Source organism: Asterias rubens, chromosome 3 (assembly GCF_902459465.1).
Source record: "Asterias rubens chromosome 3, eAstRub1.3, whole genome shotgun sequence".
Lineage (NCBI taxonomy): Eukaryota > Metazoa > Echinodermata > Asteroidea > Forcipulatida > Asteriidae > Asterias > Asterias rubens.
The window spans coordinates 1,568,829-1,591,036 of NC_047064.1; the positions used below are offsets into that span (position 1 = coordinate 1,568,829).

The 22,208-nt window shown below is 37.9% G+C and overlaps 1 protein-coding gene across 1 annotated transcript; it reads left to right on the top strand.

Annotated features, from left to right (window-relative positions):
- The first annotated feature begins 500 nt into the window (after window positions 1-500).
- On the top strand, window positions 501-7,671 carry LOC117287966 (homeobox protein Hox-C8-like). The gene is made up of 2 exons (XM_033768629.1): window positions 501-1,020; window positions 7,394-7,671. Exons 1-2 carry the CDS (start codon window positions 501-503, stop codon window positions 7,669-7,671), a joined length of 798 nt encoding a protein of 265 aa, XP_033624520.1.
- Window positions 7,672-22,208: the final 14,537 nt, after the last annotated feature.

Consider the following 22,208-nt stretch of genomic DNA (forward strand, 5'->3'; position numbering starts at 1 on the left):
CAAATGAGCAAAACGAGATTTGAATATTCAAATGAGCAAAGAGCACCGACCTGCTGTGCCGATTCCGGAGGGCGATGTCGTCTGCACTTTGAGTCCCAATGTGAGACCATAAAGTTGCATCAAACGATGGCCGTAAACTCACAATCGACACCTTGATAAAACGATTCACCGCCAAAGACCGTCAGGCTACCTCAGCGCTGAAACATGAGTATCATTAGCACTATAATTTACACCCGACTCTGACCTTAATCCAGCACTAAAAAGAAGATAGTTTTTGTCTTCAGGCGATGCATCGAAGATATCACAACATTTCTGGCTGATTTTACATGTTTTAGGATCTGAATTTTAGCCTGAGGTCTTAGAACAGAAAGGGTACATTTTGAAGGATTTTGTGCGAGTGATAATCTCCGTCTAGAGTTGTGACACTTCGTTCCCCTTCCCACATGTTTTATGATCTATTTTGTACTTCTACGAGGACACCATCATCAAGTGATATAATTATGGAGACAGTCACGCAAGCTTTCGGGGGCAAACCTTGCTCAATGACCGCCTCAGGTGGCGGTGGTGGTGGCTACTCCCCAAACCGGTCTGCCGGGGTCGGTTCGGGCTTCATGCAGGTACCGGGAACTATCGATCGCGGCCCGTCAACATCCAACGCCCACCTGCATCACTCCCCGGTGTCCGGACCGGGCGGTTTCGCCACCTACACGCGGGCCGACTGTCGCTTCGTTCAACCCGGGGCTGTCCCTCCTCCGACCGCCTCATACGATGAACAGTACAAGAGCTACCGGACCTCTGCTACAGCGGCAGCTCTTTCCTTCAACAGTATGGAGCTATCCACTGGCCATGATTCCAGTCATCATCGGATGGACTTTACAAGTCCGATGAGATACTCTGGTTCAGTGGGCAGTGCTGCTGCAGTGATGTACGGGGCAAGTAACCACCATGCTACCCAGCAACATCTCTCTTGCCTCAACTATCCAAGCTGTGCTAACCCAAGTTATCCTTTCGGCATTTCAGGTAAGCTTAAAGATAAGTTGTTAAGCTTAATAAGCACAACTCAACTTGTCAAGCTTGAGGAGAATAATATTGGGTGTACCTTGTTGAAGTTTTCTTTTGATTAATCCATATCCTCCAAATTATCTATAAGCTCATATGTAAGCCTGTGAAGAAACCTGAAAGATTCATCCTCCTGAAGACGATCAGAGCACTGATCGAAACGTTGAGTCGATAACCACCGGTTCTTTTTAGAACACGACTGAAAATACACTACACATGATGTTCTGCAAACCTCTCTTAGTTATACTTCGACCATGCAAAGTTTTGAATCCTACTAACTTGAAAGAAGTGGGTTGATTTCAACGAAGCTTTCAATTTAAGATTATGGAAAGAAAACAGTCCAATGACATTTCTGATATGAGCATTGATTCAAGCAAGACATTGTCTGCCCGAATAAGGCAAGCTGATAGTCTTTCATGCCCGGAGCAGTTAAATTAGAGCTAAGATTTCTCTCAAATGCAAGGTATACCTTTGGTTTTTTTAACCGTTCGATCGTTTTAATAATCCTATAAAACTAACTTGTGCAAATTTAATTTCAAAAGGTGGAAGCGTTTTTGAGATCTCGCCGTAAATTCGGAGTGGCTATATGGGTCCACGCCGAAAGAATATTCCGTAATTGGAAAACACAACTTGAGAAACGTATCCGACAGAAACGTTTCCCAGATTTAACTTTTCGGGGATACAAACTGATATCACTTTACCTAAACACATTACGTCGAAGTGAACTGAAAATACTTTAAACTACCGAAAGGTAACTTATAACCAATTGAGTTTGTATTGCCATTAAGTTTAATAGTGATTACCAAAGGTACACATTCCCTTTAATTGTGTGTCAACCTTAACTGCTAAGCAAATTGAACGACTAATACATCAATATTGACAACTAATCTTAATTAAATCTTAGTGCTTTGTAAAATCGAGCCATGAACACCAGTTGTAAATTTAAAAACAATCCTCAAAATTCATCGCTAAAATCAAATGTTGATAGGAGCATGAGAAATTGCAAAGAGAGAGTTTTTGTAATTTAAACTAAAATGTCCACAAATTGACCGAGTGCTACTCATGGGAAAGAGATTGAGGAGTCACGCATTTTTTCTCTCCAAAGTTAGTTTTTATTATTTGCCCACTCGTTCTTTACCGCAGTAATATTAAAAAGAAATTCACATCCCATTTTTTCTACTCCCACATCACCCACAAAAGTGCCCACATTTTTGTAGATTTTACTTCTTTTGTTGTATCAACGTTTCAATAAGTCTATATCAAAGGTTTGCATCTGTTGTTTGCCTTGATATTGCACTTTTTTTGTCAACAATTTTTAGGACACATTAATTTGTAAATCAATATTAATATGATCATTGTTATAATATTATGAAGAATAAACTGAAGTTGAAAAGATGATATAACAGCCTTTGGAGACCAAAAATTCAGAATTTTGACAAGTTCATGATAACTCATGAGTTAAACATTATTAAATACTACCATTTAAAAAGAAGGAGCACATGGTATAACAACAACCAGGTGAAAACAACTAAAAGTGGTTGTTTAAACATTCGTTCTTAATCTTTTCTTTCAATTCATCCTCCTTGCTTGTTTTGTGAAATAAAGACTATAATTCCAAACTTTGGATAAGGTCTTTCCAGACCATTCAACCCCATGGTCTGAACCTACAATAGGGAAATATAAAGACGTCCCTTTAAAAATGTATGTCATTATGTACGAATGCGATTTACTTCTCGCGGCCACAGGCAAATCAAATTAATGAATAAGAATTGTTCTAAAAATTTGAACTTCTCAATCATTGAATTTGTTTTAAGGAAATAATGAACTGTTCCAAAACAGGGTGCAATATTAAAACTGTCGAGGTTTGCGTATACAAACAAAATGTTTGTAGCATTGACTCAAAATAAAGACAATGACTTTGCAAACATATTAACTATCACCACGGTTACCATGGTATCCCCGCATCAATGGTGGTCCATATGACTGGTTATTGGGTTGAATGGGAAAGATTCATGCTAACAAATTGTTAAAGTTACACAGTGCCAAGCCAGCGAGAGGAAACATTATATGTATATCTATAGTTATTGATTTACCATGGAAGGAGGGGGGGGGGGGGGGATTCCCTCTGGATACACCTTCAACGAAGAGGCCCTGGTGACACTTAAACTAGTATGCACAACTTGTTCCCCTGAAAAGTTTCAACTAGTTCATTTTTGCCTCTTGTCGATGGAAAAGTTAGGTTAGTCGTGTCGTCCATGGTCACTTGAAATTGTATGTTAATGTTTTAGTAGGACTACATCGAATTGCATTGTGCATGCTATAGCGACAAAGAAAATGTAATATTTACAGCTCATAAAATAATGAAACTTGAATAAATCTGTCATATTAATAGTACAGTTAAAATTGCTTCAAAATAATATGACAAATTGTGAATAGTTTTTATAGTCATATAATGCTTTAATAGATTCTAAAAAGAACACCTCTTTTTGCAAAAATGACCTGTATGGAAATGAGAATAATGTACATTCATTACATAACACACTCATATTTGCGGAATTTAATTGGCATTTTTATGAAACTGTTTGTCCTTGTTTTTGTCGGTTCTGCAAGTGTGGATCGGTTTTGCAGCTGGGACTGGGGGGGGGGGGGGGGGGGTAGCTACGGCCTTGTCTAGGGGTCCCACCACAAGAAGAATGTTTTCGAAAAAACAATTATGACTCAAATAGAATCATATAACAATGAATCATATGTGATATTCTTCTGTGGTTATTTTAGTAGGTTTTTCAGTCACAAGAATTTTGAATTATAACTTTTGGTAACATCATTATTTATTTTCACTGAGATGGTTGGGTCAAATTTTGGCTGTTGGAAGGGTAGTCTCGATACAAATCAATTCAACTTTTTAAACACCTAAATATCCCCGTAATATTCGTCAAAACAAGTGCTCGCTTTAATATTAAAGACACTGGACACCTTTGTTAATATCATTAAAGTCCAGTCTTTTCACTTGGTGTATCTCAACATATGCACCAATTAACAAACCTGTGGAAATTTGAACTCAATTGGTCAACGAAGTTGCGAGATAATATAGGGAAAAAAACACTTGTCAAACGAAGTTGTGTGCTATCAGATGCTTGCTTTCGAGAGGTCTCAAAAGCAATTCAAATATTTTACTGAGAAATTACTTCTTTCACAAAAAACTACTTATTCAGAGGGAGCCGTTTCTCACAATGTTTTATACTATCAGCAGCTCTCCATTGCTCATTACTAAGTAAGTTTTTATGCTAACAATTATTTTGAGTAATTACCAAAAGTGTCCAGTGCCTTTAAACTGCATAACAAAGTAATTTGTTTTTCCTCATCATTTGATCTATTTAGCTGTTCATGTATTTTCTCAAAGATGTGAATAGTCAAGCACATCATTTTCTTAGGATAAAACCCACTTATACCAGCTCAATGTTACGTCAACGCCTCAGTAGTTATTTTATTATTGGTAGTTTTGAAATCATATTCTACCGATGCTGTCCATGTCTTTTTTTACACAGACTTTTAGATATAATTGTTAACAATGTTGGGCGTATTATTACTAAGAAGGTGGCAGGCTTTCAATATTTCACTTACGGAGTGATTTTAGCAAACATTTCGTTGACTGATTACTAATGGAATATCCAAAAGCTAGGACTATCTGCGCTCGTTCGAACCAATTTGTGAGTTAGTTTATTGCGTTCTGCGAAGTCCAAGTTCCAAATGTTTATCATAATAATACCAATAATAATATAGCGCCTTAATCATGTTGGCATGCTCTATAGCGCTTAGCATGACATTAGTAATGGACAAATGAGAAATCAGACAACCTAATTACAACATAAGGAGTAATAACAAACAAAAACATTCGACCTGTTAGTCAACATGTAACTCGATAAACAGAGTTCCATAAGCTCTTTACCCAACAACTCTTTACCCATTAATCGTGTAGTAGTATCTTTCGTAAAATACTATCATTCCAATTGCTTGAAACAATGATGTTTTAACATGAGTTACAACTCATTCTCACATTTTTCAACTTTTTTAAATTCAAATTACTTAAAATGTCTTACCATGCATTTGATGCTTTGACTGTCTAAATATAGCCTAATTTCATTAATTTAGAAATTAGTTTTTTTTGTATGTGTGAAAACTTCATTGAAAAAAACCCAATACACTACGAAATTTGCTACACATCACAGAATATCCCCCCCCCCACAAACAAAAAAGGAAACTCATTAAAACTACCACCAAATTGTAAGAAAGACAGTACTTTTTATACGGTGCTCGAATTCACTCTGTCAATAATCATGTCCCAACCTTGATCCGCGGTTCTCTGTTTTCGCGCCAACTTCCCGCCGTCAAGAATCCCAATTTGCCCCATGAATATCTAGTGACGGCTGTCACGAACAAGGACAGAGTCCGGCGGTGAAACAGCACGTTCAGCATGTAAATTGAATTAGTGTGACATTATCTTACATGTGCTAATTGCTGAAGGGTATTTAACGTGCTGGTCAAGGAGATTGTAAGATTCCTAACAATTATGCAAGTATTGATACGTCAACCCAAGGGACTGTTACATAAAAACAATCAACCATTTTAATCCAAAGAACCCCCCTTTTCCTTCGTGACAAAACTTTTGTTTAATTAAGCGAACATTTCTTTTGCAAATTACAATAACACAAATTAATTAACTACAGTATTTATTACAGAGATTAGAAAGTTAGTCCCATTTCAAGTAAACTTTGGCAAGTTTATAATTTTTAAAAGAAGTTAATTATTGTACCCGAAAGTACCCTTTTGATTTTTTTAAAATAATAATTTAAGTGATTGTTTCCACCCTTTTTATCTTCATTTTGATACTGCTAGATAGAACTAGGTTGAGTGCAGCATACTTTTACAAATCTAAACATTATGTCGGCTTGAAGTGCCACCATTTTGATAAATTAATGGATAATTAACAAAACGAAGAAAACACCATATGGTTCAGAAAGTATACATTGAAATGCAACAGGAAAAACACGGGACAACTTTTGACATTGTTCCAAACCAACGAAAAAAAAGTTAGCAATTCAAGATGAAAAAAACAAAAAACAAATAGATATACATGTAGTCCTCTACGATGGCAGGCTGAGGCTCGACTTTGTTTATAATGATAGTAGTTTCTTGTAATGTACTTTGCTAATACATGGAACTGAACAAAGATGATCAAACCATGATGATTATCAAGATGATCAATGCATCTGTGGTCAATACGGACTTGTTTTGAATGTTTTTTGCAAGGATGTCAAACAGCAAAGCAGACTTTGAGGTCTAGTCTGACTGATACAAGGTCTTCAATCTATGCATCTTTGAGACAAGACACACATTCATAAATAACACCTTCTACTCCTTTAGATGTTTGATCAATGGCTACCAATAATTATGTCGAATATCCTGTAGACGACATCAGGAAACATAAAAGTAACACCTTAAAAACAGCAACTCTGGAATAATGAGAACACCTGCTAATCCTCAATTATCACTAGAAGTGACCATTACTCTGATCAATTTATTGCCGTCTGGTAATTAGTCAATGACGTCATCAAGTTATTGCATAAAGGGAAAGATAGATTTTGAGGATAAAAGGGGGTCAGATTAAGGTCCCCGCTTGAGGTAGGGGTACTTTTGGGGGTGGTTTAAAAACCGGTAGATGGAAATTGGACGTTTCCAACGGATCATCATTAAAGAGTTTAAAGTCAGACGCACACTTTAAGGAAATCGTTACCGTTATATCTTATGGAAGTTTCTTTGAAACAAGTTTATGAAGTTTAAAAGGGTGCACAATCAACCTAGATTTGGGAATCCCAAAACAACTACTACAGCATGATGAAGACACTGAAAGCTAGATCAGAAACTCAGCAATTTCGCCCGCCCTTGATTGGGAGGCTGAAAATAGAAACTTGTGGTACTCATCGATTGGTGTATATCATCTTGGTGGAAGATATCCATATGTACTTTGGTACAACATGAGCGAAGGAGGCCCAAGATAGAACTTAGATTCGATTGGTGTATGACATCGTGGAAGATAGTCGCCCATGGGTCTAGACCTCAATACTTGGTGCAACGTGAGTGAGAAAGGCTCAAGATATACCATTGTGGCACCTTAATTAGTGTAAAACACGCTGTAGATCATAAAGTCAAATTGAAAGGCTATAATTATTTCAGTATTAACTAATAGTGTGCATAACAATGGGTTTAGGATCAGAAAAGTGGCATTTTTGATTATTATTTCTTTTGTTATCATTTGGTATATTTGTGCATTCAGGAGCAGAAGGTCCCCCACCAGGTTGGATGTTCACCTTAGCCGCTCTCCCAAGACGCACGAAGCGTCGTCCCTACACCAAGATGACAATCTTCGAACTGGAGAAGGAGTTTCAGTCACATCAGTATCTCACAAGAGACCGGAGAGCGAGACTAGCCCAGACCCTCACACTAACGGAGAGACAAGTCAAGATCTGGTTCCAGAACCGAAGGATGAAACAGAAGAAGGTGAACGACAAGGAGAAAGGAAGACAAACCCAGAAAAACGACACGAAAAACGACTAGTCCAAATGGTCCGGCGGGAGTTAGCGAAATAATCTTCCCGAATGATGGAGTGTGTTTAAAACAAGAATACATTTTCTCAGAACTGTTGTCGTGAGAAAGAAAAGTCCATCACTAAAACTGACAGGTTAATGTAGTGGTGTCTTGCCTCACCTTCCACCGCTGGGACACGTACACCGGTTCGAATCCCACCGGTGGATTGGGTTTCCAGTATATACTGCGTGGGTTTTCCCCCTGGAAAAATTTTCTGGGTTTTCCTCCCACGTCTAAAGCTGAAATTGTTTATCATCTTCTCTTCTCGTTTGGCTCTAACTAGAGTGTTGAGAATCTTTACCCACATCAAGAAAACTGTCAACATTATGTTCTTTGGGTTAAATATTTATAATGTAAGACATAACCTTTGAATTAAATTTGTGGATGTGTTATCCTGATGTTGAACACGGGGCTTTGAATGGATGGGAGGGATTACACCACATCTTGTTTGCCATGACTGTGATCTTTCGAATTGTATTGTTGCTAACAGGCAGTGGACACTATTGGTAATATTACTCAAAAGAATTATTAGCGTAAAACCTTTCTTGGTAACGAGTAATGGGGAGCTGTTGATAGTAAAAAACATTGTGAGAAACGGCTACCTATGAAGTAATGTATAATGTATTAGGCTGGTAACCTGTGTTTGAAAACGCCAGATTTTCCTTAGCTCAGCAGGTTGTTTGTGTTTACAGGCTTTATGAAATTTGGCCAAGGTTAAGGGACGGTATAGCTGGCCTCCAAGTCTATTTTTTAAGTTTTTTTCCTTTTTCAAATGATCATCCCAACAAGGGAACTTAAAAAGCGTCCACTAAATGCCATGTTAGCAGCACCCAATCTCTCACATACAAACAAAACATTGGTTTGACGTCTAGAATGTGAATCGCACAAATTAATAAATTGTATAGACGACAATGCTGATTCCAGCAGTAAGCTAGGCAGGATTCGAACCCACAACCTTGTGATTGTGCCGAACGACATGCCGAATGGTTTCAAAATTGGTTTATTTCTTGTTGGTTCGACAATGATTCGACACGACAGGAGCCAAAATATAGCGACAGAATTGATTCATTCTGTCCACAATCTTGTGACTTGTTTAAACCATTGATTGTTAGTTTTGTTACATCACCATCTGTACATAATATTATGTGTATTTGTGATAGTTGTTAAAATAATATTTCTTCCAGAGTTTTTCGGTTACTTCAAAGACAGTGGTCTCAATAAAATATTCATATAGTATTGTGATGTATGTATTGAAAGGTTTAAATTGTCAAAAAGTATACTTTTGAGTCATAACGTTTTGCCCACCCTGAGGATTCCAACACGTATGCAGTGGGGGTCTTCTTGGGGAGGGGAGGCATTTCTAAGACGTTTCCCAAAAGCTGCTTTCAATCCGGCTGGATGGAAAAGGACCTACCTCGATATACAAAATTCTCCCGCCAATCGCTGAACTAAAAAAAAAAAAAAGTGTCGAGCAACCTTTAGATTTGATATCAATCCGCCCTAAAGAAACCCAAACATAATATTGATTAAATTTTAGCAAAAATTGTCACAACCGTAAACATCAATTTTAGACAAGCAAGAGTGTCCCAAAACCGTCACACGATCGCAGTACCATGTGAAATACCTGGCAATGGCGGGAAAACATATTTGTACCAGATGATCATCTCAAGGCTGACGACTGTTTAATGTACAAGCAAATCCACCAAAACATCTCCCCCCATGCGCATTCCATCCAGGGTGGTATCTCACTGGAACACTGTGTCCCATCCCATCATTCCTGACGGGTGATGGCTGATGGAGAGGGGGGGGGGGGGTTGGCTATGGACAGGTATGGTCTGACAACACCGGCTGGACTGTCTGGCGGTATTCTTTGATCTTCATTTATGGGGGCGGAGGAGGGTTAGGTAGGAGGTCTTATAATCATGGGGTCACTGGGATAGTTCTTTTTTTAGGGGATCGTTTTCGGGAAAATACGAGTGGACCAAAGTGATGACATGAAACAGGAAAGGTGTGGTCTATAAAATTACCAAGATAAGTAATTCAGGGACACTTGGACCTCCACAGTTGCTTAAAAGACATTGTCGACAGAAACCAGAGCTTAATTATTTCTTTTGTAAGTTGATAGCTTGTGAAATATATTTTGACGATGACAGATTTCAATTTCACGGGTGTTTTTTGTTTACGCCTTTTGTTGTATTAATGATTTTTAATTTGATGGTAACTGACGAACTGCAAGGTAAAAACAATAAACATGGATACTAAAAGCAGTACAGCACGGCAGACTTTTGTCGACAATTTGGGCGATTTTGTCTGGTACCCAGGATGTATTGCATGCATAGGTAACCATGGAACACTGACTATAGTGGTTGGCAAAATGGTTGCCGCTCGAACTTGTACTAAGTTGTATGTCTCAACACCAGCATTACATAATTATATTACAAGAAAGTTATTTAAACGAAACTTTAAATCTTCTTAAAATGCAGGCCTTATGGTGTGGTTAGACAACAAATATATATCTGTTCAGATTTCAGACAAAGTGTACTTAAATATCTTGTTTGAACATTTTGTGCGTTCCAACGGAGGGTTGTTTTAGCACTTTTCGAATAATGGCAATAACTATAATATAACTCCTCGTCTGAACGTACCCATTGAAAGAGGAGATAAACAAATCAACGTTGAACTTGGTAAACAGTAAACCCGATAAGCGATACGGAAGCCCCAACCAACGTTCTCTAAAGGCACTGAAGGCTTCAAGCCTGAAGTCTTTTTCAGATTCAAATATTTGAGTGAGATATTACCTCTTTCTTAAAAAACATATTACTTCTTCAGAGGGAGCCGTTTCTCACAACGTTTTATATTATCAACAGCTCTACGAAGTTTTTATGTAACAATTAGTTTGAGTAATTACCAGAAGTGTACGGTAACAGTTCCTTTAAGGGAATGAAGCTATCAAAGGAAGAAAGTGACCATCACTCAATATGAGAGCCAAGCACGAACATAAGCTCACTTCACAATCAACGTCATAATGATAGACTTGACGTACAGTAACCAGACACCGAAGTTTGGCAACAATGGTTTGGAACAGTATTCCAAGGCCAATATTTCAAACCTTCCAAAAAAACTAACAGTGACAAATGAGAAATATGACTATCGAAAAAATAATAATACTAACAACGGAGTGTTCAGGACTTTGATTAATTGTTAGTTGAGTTGAATGGGGAGGGAATGACACTGCATAAATCTCGCCCTCCTCTCCAATCGACAAATCTAACTCTCTCGGACATCAAACGACGCGACACCGAATCCATTACACCTTTGACGGTGGCTTAACTACGCAATACCAGCCCATAAAACCATGCAATTCATTCACGCAGCGTACGTCGTAAAACTCACACCCGGGGAAAAGGGGAAAAGTTACCCCGCTGGTATCCTGCCTCGGCACGGGAGTTTGTTGCAGTCATAATATTTTTTAATATTCCTTGTCCCAAAATGACCTGGAGCTGTGAGCACATCAAACTAACTTTAATTGATAATAGTTGGTATAACAACTACCTGGAATAGATGTGTGGCAATAAACAAACCGGCACAGGTAATAATGTAGTTCTGTATTCTTCAGGAATAGACTGTATTAAAGGTACTGGACACCTTAATCCCAGCTATGCATAAAACAACAAATCTGTAAACATTTGACTCAATTGGTCATCGGATATGCAAGAGAACAACAAATTGAAGAAACATCACTCTTGTTGCACATAATTAATTGTGTGCTTTCAGATGCCTAAAAAGGGCTTTAGGCCCGAAGTATTTTATTAATTGAGTAATAAATTACCTCTGTCTCAAAATTAGGGAGCCGTTTCTCAAAATGTTGTATAATTACAACAGCTCTCTCCGTTAGTCGTTCAAGTAAGTTTTTATGTTTTTGTTTAAAGTAAAAATACAAATAATGTCCATTGCCTTTATAAACTTTTGATGAATTACGGGTCGTGTGTTGTCACTCGATCCAAAAATGACGACACGAGCCGCGGTCTTAATCGATGGCTTTTGGAAAAACAGTCTGTGTGTTTAAAGCATAATGTCTTTAGATTAACATTAAAGTCACCTGGAAGTGGTATTTTTTCAAAATAAAGTTTTTGTCACTAATATATGTGTTTTGATGAGTGGAATGTGAATAAACAGTTAACTAAGGTTTTAAAAAATCAGTTCTTATGTTATTTACAAATTAAGAGTAGACCCCGACCCGAGAGGGCGCTGTTCGTGACGTCAATCGAGGCAGACTTTGCCTGTAATGCGTAGAGTAAACACAATTGCAAAGTATATGTGCGTAGAGTAAACACAATTGCAAAGTATATGTACGGACCAAGTCGTGAGTTTGTACGTTTGAAAAAAAGATTTTTTGTTTGTTTCCTTCAATGCCGACCAGGTGTATTGCTGCTGAATGCAGAAAAACACTTTTTGAAATGTACCAACTCACGACTTGGACGTACATGTACTTTGCACGTGTGTTTACTATACGTATTGCAGGCAAAGTCTGCCTCGATTGACGTCACAAAAGGGGTAGGCGGAGTCAGCCCCCAAACAACTTTATATATTTTTGAAACATATAAATCGTGACAAACAATTACTAAACAAATTGTCTTATTGTTCGTAAGCATATACTCTTATGTTTGAAAGAAAAAAATTCTATTTCCAGGTGACTTTAAACTTACTCAGTTTGAAGATAATGATGGTAGACAGCTTCCCTTAAAGGCACATTACAGAATTGGTTTTTGCTAACAACACAGTTGCTGGCAGCGTAATCACTGTATGTAATCCCCCATAATACATAAACTGACAAACCTGTAGAAGTTTGAGATCGATCGGCCAGCTTGGCCACGAGAGAATATTGAAACACCGATTACAAATTTTGCATTGCCAAAATAAAAATGAATAAAACGCTCACTGAGCGACAAACTCCACACGCGAAGTTAGATTATTTATTTCTCATCAAATATGACATTTCAGACAGAAATATTTCAAGGGATGTTTTCGACTATCATCATCATTAGACCGTGTAAGTTTTATGTAAATTTGTGATCTTCGCGATTTTTGTTTCTTACCAATTCTGAATAGGGGCCTACTACTTGCTGATATGCTTTAGTAAGAAATGAGTAAAACAATGTCAAGGTAACAATTTTTGTCTCAGTCTGTCAGTTAGGGGGAAAGTATTTTGCGTGTAAAAACGTTTTAACCAGTTATGGTCTGTTATGGTAAAAAAAACATACCTGGTTAGTACGTTTTTAAATGCTAAAACTGAGACTTAAAAAAAATCGTGACATTGTTTTACTCATTTCTAAAAAAAAAATACAGCACCCCAGCAAGTAATATTTTAAGGGAAGCTTTCTACTTTCATTATCTTCAAACTGTTTAAGTTTAATGTAAATCTGTGGACATTGTGTAAAAAGTACCCAGACCCTTTTAAGCTCTATTCAAGTGGGCCCTGTAAATCTGTGTTTGGGAAAGATTAAGATGATGATGTGGATGAGAGAGGAATGAGTATGGTTCGGCAGTCTCCATTGTCCGGACCTACTCAATCTATAAAATTTTTAAGATTGATTTATTGTAATTCTCACACTCAAAATGTTTCTCTCGCAACAAGACAAATTTCAAACTCAACATCAAACTCTATGTTCGCCCCCCGGAGTATAAAATCCGGAGCTTGACTTTCTCCACTATGATACGAATTAAACATAATAATGTCAGTTTTAGTTTGAAATAAGTGATCAAGATTCTGCCGTATTTTATGTGGACTGTTTGTTTTCTGAGAGAGGAATTTGTAAGTAATGTTCGAACCAAATTTTAGGAAATGTAACTGAGGGTTAATCACTGACGCTTCTACTGTAACTAAATACACTACCTCGAACCTATCATGTCATGTCCTATAAAACTAACCCTAAATGAAAAATATTTATTACACCAAATGTACCTTTTTAAATTAAGGCATATAACACGAGAACTGGACCTCAAGAGTAATCTAGAAGCGTAATTCATTCCGGGTGATCCCCGGGAGAGGAGGCGCGTTATCCCCCACAAGATCCTCAAGCTTGACACGGTGAATTATTCCCTGTGAACGTAAACTGACTTTTATGACGGTTGGACTCTATGATGATTACTGGCCAGCGTGACATTTCAAAATCACTCCGCAAGCGGCAGGGGAAGCTTTCTTAAGATTATCTAAGGAACTGTTGGACTCTTCGCCTCTCCCGACCACCCCCCCCCCCCCCCACCACCACCAAAATAAAAAACAAAGCACATGTGTCGAGTTTTACGATCGAGTTTAATTTCCATAATGACTTTCACCCCTGCATGTCTTACTCTAAGCACCGGCCTACCACAGATTTCAACCTGACGATGGATGGGCTAGCTTCACGAGAGATCCAAGCAGTCTATACCAAACAAAGCTCCACTGGATTTTATTATCCACAAAGTTCTGAACTATATTCATCAAGATTTTTTATGACTTTTTCTGTTGCTGTACTATTTTTTCTCCGAGGGGACCGGCTGAACATCAAAGGCAGGTTTGTCGGTTCGATAGTTTGCAGAAAATGTAAATAAACCACATTTCAAGTGCTTACCGAAGCGCGCACGATTTGCATGATGTTATTTCCGAACGATGTTTCTTCGCAAACAAATACATACTTAAATATTATGGACATTGAATTAGAAAAGAGAACATGTTTCTTATAAGGTGCGGATCCAGATGATGCATGGGTCTAGGGTTCCAGTCCCGCCCTGCTCTTGAGGGTTGTTTTTCTTTTCCCATTGTGAACTTTAAACTTGTGTCCTAATACAGCCCCGTTTATTTGACCGCGTGAGGGCGTATATATGTGAACCGAATTCACGTGATGGAAAAAAGTAAACAATCTGTTGTTTTCTTTGTTATTATTGTTTATGTATTTCGTAATTGATGCAAGGAAACAACTTACGGGTAATTAAAATATGATAAAACTGTTGATGAAATGAAATTCTGATGCGATGAAATTCACTGTAAAAGCGCAGTCTATTTAAACTTTGTTCGGTGTTTCCTGGATCAGCACCTGATGCGAAAGTAAACTTGTAATTAGTTGCATTGGACTTTATTTATTAAGGGAGGGCGCTGTGCATGTTTACCAAAAATAGCGCTGGAACTATTCTGCATAGCTAAAATGTTTTATAATACGAACAGTAAATTACATTTCCGATGCAATCCACTTAATATTTTATTATAAAAAAAGAAGGTTTTTACAGTGAAATGTCAAGCATTAACCAATTAACGATGATGCTACAAGAGGCAAAAAGTGAACAATACATTTAAAGAAGCATCGTCCTCTATACATGAGGTGTAGGACTCGACTCGGAAATTTACCCTCAGTCTAAAACCCCATCATATTATAATTTACAATTTAGCCAGTTGCATTGGACTTTTAAAGTCTTCCGAATCACAGTTATTTAGTTATTTTTCTTTAAATTCCAGGCATGCATGTGCCATTAGCTTTTTGTCCTTACTGTTTTGTTTTTGTTAGACTGTGCCCCTGTCTTTATCTGCAAGCCTCGAAGTGTGCCATCAGATGTTCAGGCTTCCATTTTGTTTCCTTTCGGAAAAACTGTGCATGACCAGACTAGGGCTGGAGAGGGGGTAAACCGTCGGGCTCCATCGTCTTTATAGAATAAAATGCTCACACTTGATGTCCTGACCAGGTTGGTCAATCACGATCAGCGAACAGTGAAGTCACAATGAGTTCACTCAAATAAAGCAGTCAACAGAGGGCGCCACTTCAAGGCCAGGATGTGTTCGTACCGACCATCTTCTTTTATGGGTTATGGAATAATGTTACCCTTCGAGAAAGACTCTGCTAGGGTCGAAACGGTCAAGCCACTGTTTGTTTGCATTTTTCCATAGATCCTTTGGTTGACAAGCGGTTAGAAACAGCTAAATTTTATTTTCTCGAAATAATGCACAGTGAGGTAACAATTTAATGGTGTCCCTTTTCGCACATTCACGGAGGTTAGGATTAACATTGATTTAAACGACTTTGGGGGGAAGATCCTTCAATAAAAACAATCAAACAAACAAACAAACAAACAAACAAACAAACAAACAACTAAACAAATCCCCCATCTGCAAATCCACGCCCCTTAAAGGTATACTTCGGAGAGTGCAACTCATCGAGACTGTAAAATTCTTACTATTCAAATGAGTCGTTTTTTTCCTCTGGCTGTGCAATCTTAAAGGCACTGGACACTATTGATAATTACTCAAAATAGTTGTTAGCATAACAATTTAATTTGTGACGAGCATTGAAGAGATGTTGATATTATAAAACATTGTGAGAAACGGCTCCCTCTGAATTAACGTAGCTTTTGAGAAAGAGGTAATTTCTCACTCAAATTAATAATAAAAAACCTTTTAGGCACCCCAGCAAGGTACACTTCTGTGCAACAATAGTATTTTTCTTTCGTTATTCTTTTGCAACTTCGATGACAAATTGAGTCCAAGTTTTCACAGTTTTGTAATTATTTATTCATTTGTTTGTATACATCAAGTGAGAATAATGGTCTTATGTTCAACATCAAAGTCTTGTGCCAAACAAGACGAATCTTCAAGGCCTTAAGAATCGACCTTCTACCCCGGAAAAAAAGCATCAATGAAAATCAGGCAAATACCCATCAACAAATTCCCCAACAACCTGCCTTTTCTGACAATAACTATCAATATTATTTGATTTGACTGCACCCTTTTCAAAAATTGTATTAAGTTGAAATGTGTGCTTTCAGATGCTTGATTTCGAGACCTCAAATTCTAAATCTGAGGTCTCGAAATCAAATTCGTGGAAAATAACTCCTTTCTCGAAAACTATAATGTTACTTCAGAGGGAGTGGCTCAGCCGTTTCTCACAATGTTATATGCTATCAACCTCTGCCCATTACTCGTCACCAAGTAATGTTTTATGCAAATAATTATTTTGAGTAATTACTAATAGTGTCCACAGCCTTTAAGCTTTCCCAAGTCGATGGCGATGAGTTCCTATACTTCACTTAGAGTTAGGATTTCGAAGAACAGAGGAAGTAAATATGGTTCCCTTTGGATTCAAACTTTTACAAAATGAATACAAATGACAGGAATACTCCTTAAACGCAACAGGTTCAAAATAAGTTCATTAAACCGTGTGACCTAAGTATGACCCGTGAATGGAAGGCATTACAAAGAAAGATATTACGAGTCAATCCAAATAGTGCATTGACTACAATCCAACATATCAATAAAAACCGGAGACTTCTGAACAAGCGCTCTTGTGTGCTTTATTGCCACCAACTACATAAAAAAAGTACTGGCAGTCCGGCCATACCCATTGCATTAACCCTATTCATTGCGTCAGTGGTCGCACAACAGAGCACGTTGAGATCAAAGAATACCGAACACTCGTCATGAATGTCAATATTTTCCCAAGTAAAGGGTTTGGACAAAGCCATTGCCACGCGCTATCCAACCCTAATCCCACTGTAATCCAAAAGCAGTTGCTTTGGAGCTTGAAAACCCACCGAAACTGATACCCCAAACAAACTCAATCGAGCGTGTCAGAAAAAGATACTGTACCCACCGGAACCCGGTTCCATATGGGGGCAGGAGCCTGGCAGCAGTGGTGCCGTCATCCTACAGCCGCAAAACACCATTGTCTGAATCCACACAAAACATGAATTCTTTCCTCCTTTTCTTTAGAGAGAGGACTGTACTCTTTCAAGACGTAACGCCTGACTGACTATGCATCATGATTGAAATGGAGATGGGTTTAATCTGTAATCTACATCTTTAATCCTATAGAAAGGAAAGGATTGCATCTTTTAGATAATCCTGGGTATGAATTGAAAGAAGTGGGTGTTGTTTGCTGGCATTCATTGAGGATGAAACAGCTTGTAATGTTCAAGCATGGAGGAATTCCTCCATGGTTCAAGATGCTCAAGATGCTCAAGATGCTCGCGGTCGTGACCCAATGAACTCTCGAAGGTCTTGAAGGGAAGACTACCCTTTAAATTAAATTCAAAAACACTTTAAAACCAACAGTTGAACTGTGGTTTAACTATCTCAGAAAAAGGGAGACATTTTTCTTCCATAAGTTGTTTACCATCAAACTGCTGACCAACCAAAATGCTGAAACATATATTGCGAACAGAAATTCAAATCTGTTCTCAAAACTTATCTTATGTCACATGTTGTAGAGACTAATTTTGTTGTGTCTATTTCCTTTCGTTTTGTTTTGAGTTTTTACTGCGCATTGAACACCCAGCGCTTATAAGGATGATGGTTGACGTTTCGACCCTAGAAATAATTTTATATGAAAAACCCCCCCAGTGGTGTTACTAAGAGGTGCAAGGGGATGTGTCCCAACCAATTTACGTCCATGTCCCCGTGTGGCCCTAATTTGAAGTGGAATTTTGCGATTAAAAGTAACAAGAGGGCCAAAACGGTCTCGATAAGAAAATGCAAAGATAAACTGCAGCAAAGAAAGGTACAAAAGCGTCCATTCCCCATACCAAGGGTTGCCCTCATTTGAAGTAGACTTTTGAGATTAAAAGTAACCGGAGTGCCAAAAGGGGTTTGTTTAAGAAAATTCAAGTAGAAACTACATACAAATGGTACACACACTTGTGCCGCTAAAAATGATTTCCTTGTTCGGCACTGGCTTAAAAAAAAAGCATTACATATTCTGCTATATGGTAAAACAAGTCAGTTAACTTCACACCCCCTATCTTAACCTCGTTTATGGGCTATCTGGTGAAATGACACGACGATATAATCAAAGGATTACCAACTTAATAAATATATTCAGTCCTGCTACATCCTTCACAGAACTTTCTCGACTTTAAAGGGAAGGTACACTATTGGTAATTGTCAAAGACCAATGTTCTCACTTGGTGTATTTCAACATATGCATACAATAACAAGTCTGTGAAAATTTGAGCTCAATCGCTCATCGGAGTTGGGAGAAAATGATGAAAGAAAAAACACCCTTGTTGGACGAATGTGTGTGCTTTCTGATAGTAATAAAAGACTTCTAGCTAGACGTCTTTTATTATTTTAGTGAGAATTTACCTCTATTTCAAAATCTATGCTACTTCAGAGGGAGCCGTTTCTCACAATGTTGTATACTATCAACATCTCTCCAATGCTCGTTACCAAGTCAGTTTTTAAGTTAATATTTGTTTTGAGTGATTACCAAACATGTACCTTCCCTTTAAACATTTTCAAAAGTGACTTCAAAACAGACATCCAGAGATAGTCCGGTAGGTGTTATTTTTGTTGCCATCATCTGCGAATAGTTGACTTTACGATTCCATCCCCTCACAAGGCCACAAACATTGGTCCGACCATGGTCCGACTAACCCTAAACCCTCTTACATTTTGCACAGGTGAGTCGAATCTAATTGATTGGTTACCCTCAATCAAAATTGGTTGCTCGTCGTCATTTTATGAAGCCACCCATAGAGAGCCCTTCGGTTTGGGAGAGGGGGAAGTGATGACGTGTTGGGACGAGCCCGTGCTCTCAGCTCGAAACAATCTGGTTTGGTTTGTGTTGTTTGGTTAAAGGCACTGAACACCTTTGGTAATTGTCAAAGACCAGTAATCTCAATTGGTGTATCCCAAAATATATATATTTTTAGCATTCGCGAAAGACTCTGCTAGGGTCTACTATTTTTTTGCATTTATACCATCGGTCCATTTGGTTGGTAAGTTGTTTGCAACAGCTAATTTTATTTTCCAAAAAATACATAAACAAACAAATCTGTGAAAACTTGGACTCAATTGGTCAACGAAGTTGCAAGAGATTAATGAAAGAAAAACACCCTTGTTGCACAATTTTGTTTTTGCTTTCAGATGCCTATAAAAAGGGTTTCGGGCCTGAAGTCTTTTTAATATTTGAGTGAGAAATGACATCTTTCAAAAATCTACACTTCAGAGTGAGCCTATTCTCCCAATGTTGTATACTATCAACAGCTCCCCATTGCTCGTTTCCAAATCAGGTTTTATACTAACAACTATTTTCAGTAATATTACCAATAGTGTCCAGTGCGTACGTTTTGTTATCACACTTAATACCAATGACAATACCTTATTGGTTAGAAGAAGGCTACAATAGCTTTCAATAGTAGATGATTTTGAGAAGCATTTCACTTCGAAGTTATGTGGATATGCAAAAATATACAAGTTTTCAACAACACATGTTAACAGGTATTCTAGTGTAACATATAGCGTTGTAGTTTTATTTAAAAAATTACCAAACAGCGCCAGCTCATCAATAATCAGTGGGTCAAAACAATCAAATTAATTGCAATAATTCACCTAGAAACTTGATGTTGAATCCTGTCGAGGTTTAATGAGGTTAACGATGCCATGGCTTCATTTAATTTAAGCTGATGCCAGTGATGATAATAATTTGTTTTCATTGTGGCGATAACGATAATTATGTTATCAAAATGGTAATGATTATGAAGGAGTTACCATTTACATGTATGCTGATGACATAGAGAGAAGTTTGTTTTGGAGGAGTGATGATGAATTCAAAGGGCGTGCTCCTTAACAGGTATAAGTCAGAATCAAACATAGTTCCAAGATGCTGATAACATTGTGACGTGATTTCATTGTCTCAAAACAGAGAAGTTTTAAAAATGATTAGAATGTTGACGTTTTTTCCATTCCTGGAACTGGTCAATCTGTGTTTGTAACGCCCTCTAGGGTTATGAGTCAAAGAATCAACACATCATCCTTTGGTGGGCATGGCAAGACATTAGCCACCCTGCCAATAAAATCAAGAATCTTCAGAATCTAGCTTCGTTCAAGAGAGTTTTACAAACGTGTAGCAATGTCGTAAAAGGGAATTCCAAACGGGTACAATCAGCGGTACATCAAGGGCTACCGACGGGGCCATAAACGCCAACACAACGGGTCCGAGAAGGGGGTCCTATCGGCATAGCTCAAAGTACCCCTAAACAACTTCTGGCCAAAATTAAACTCCTTTGTCATGTCATCCAGGTCGGAACTTGTAAGGGGATGCATCTTATTCTTCGGATTTTCTTGCCATTGTTGGATAGTTTGAGGAAATTGCTTGTTTTTCCTTGTTCGGGAGATCGGATGAGGTGTTTTGGGGGATTGTTGTTAGAGTGGTAGAGGTTTAATCTAATGAGATAAGAGCGTTATTTAGTGGGTAGATTGCACCGTTTATTATTTGTGTTCTTCTCTTGACCATTCTGGATCTAAACACAACTCTATTTCATTGAAACATTGCGGTATTGCCCTCTTGCGTTTTCATTTGTGGAACATTTAAAACAAAAATAGTTGAATTTAACCATATAACAAGAAATTTGCTAACAGTAAAGCCCATCTCATACTTCACGCGAATGCGATACGAATTTTGATGTTACATTCGCAATGAATAGTTCGGAAGAAGCTCAACTCATGTGAAATATTTGCAGCGACACGGAGTTGTGACGTCAACATTCGCAGGAAATATGAACCGGGCTAAAAGCTAAATAAAAGCTGTTAAGAAATACGTGTAAATTCACACAGAAAACAAAGATCAATGGAATAAACTCAACATTTTCGCTAGTGCATTTTCACTTCCGCTGGCGAGTCACAGTGAACAGGTACAATGGGTGAAATACAATACAATAAATAAGTTTCCAAAATAGTCTCACAATGTATCATTCAATAACTGAAAAGGCTCTGTTGATCCGAAGGAGTTATCATACTCACAAAATGAATGTTGAACTTGTAGTCTTTAAAGCCACTTTCGGTAAACAGTATTGTCCAAGGCCCACACTTCGTGTATCACAACTTATAATTATATAAAATAACAAACCTGTGATAATTTAGGCTCAATCGGTCATCGGAGTCGGGAGAAAATAACGGGAAAACCCACCCTTGTTTCCGCACGTTCCGCCGTGTCATGACATGTGTTTAAGATAAATCAGTAATTCTCGATATCGATTGATATTGATTTAATGTTTTCCCAAAAAGTAATGCATTTCATGGAATAATAATTTCAAGAGAAGTCTTTCACCATTAAACCCTGTAAGTTATGTGTAAATCTGTGACTCTTTTTTTCCTGTTCCGAAAGTGTCCAATGGTCTTTAGTATAAAAAGACTGTGAATGTTTTCCCTTTAAACTTTTATTATTTGGTAATTTAATTTTAAGTTATTGCCATCAGGGTGTACAAAGGTACAGGCCTGTATGCTTCGTTTTTGAAAAGGCAAGGGCATCAAGGCAATTTCTCCTTGGTAAATGACACCCTATGAGAACATTGTAAATTTCTACTGGAACATTTCAAGGGCACCAAGGCAATGACCAGGGGGCATGGGGGCAATTACCTCCATTGTCTCCGTAGTATTAGGCCCGAATGTACAATATTGGTTATGTTAAAGACATGGACACTATTGGTAAGTGTCAAAGACTAGTCTTCTCACTTGGTGTATCTCAACATATGCATAAAATAACAAA

What these genes read in the sequence shown, in the direction of transcription:
- LOC117287966 (XM_033768629.1), top strand. Translation starts at nt 501, where the DNA reads ATGGAGACAGTCACGCAAGCTTTCGGGGGCAAACCTTGCTCAATGACC. An exon ending in TTATCCTTTCGGCATTTCAG is followed by an intron (nt 1,021 to 7,393) that starts GTAAGCTTAAAG and finishes TGCATTCAGGAG; the next exon opens with CAGAAGGTCCCCCACCAGGT.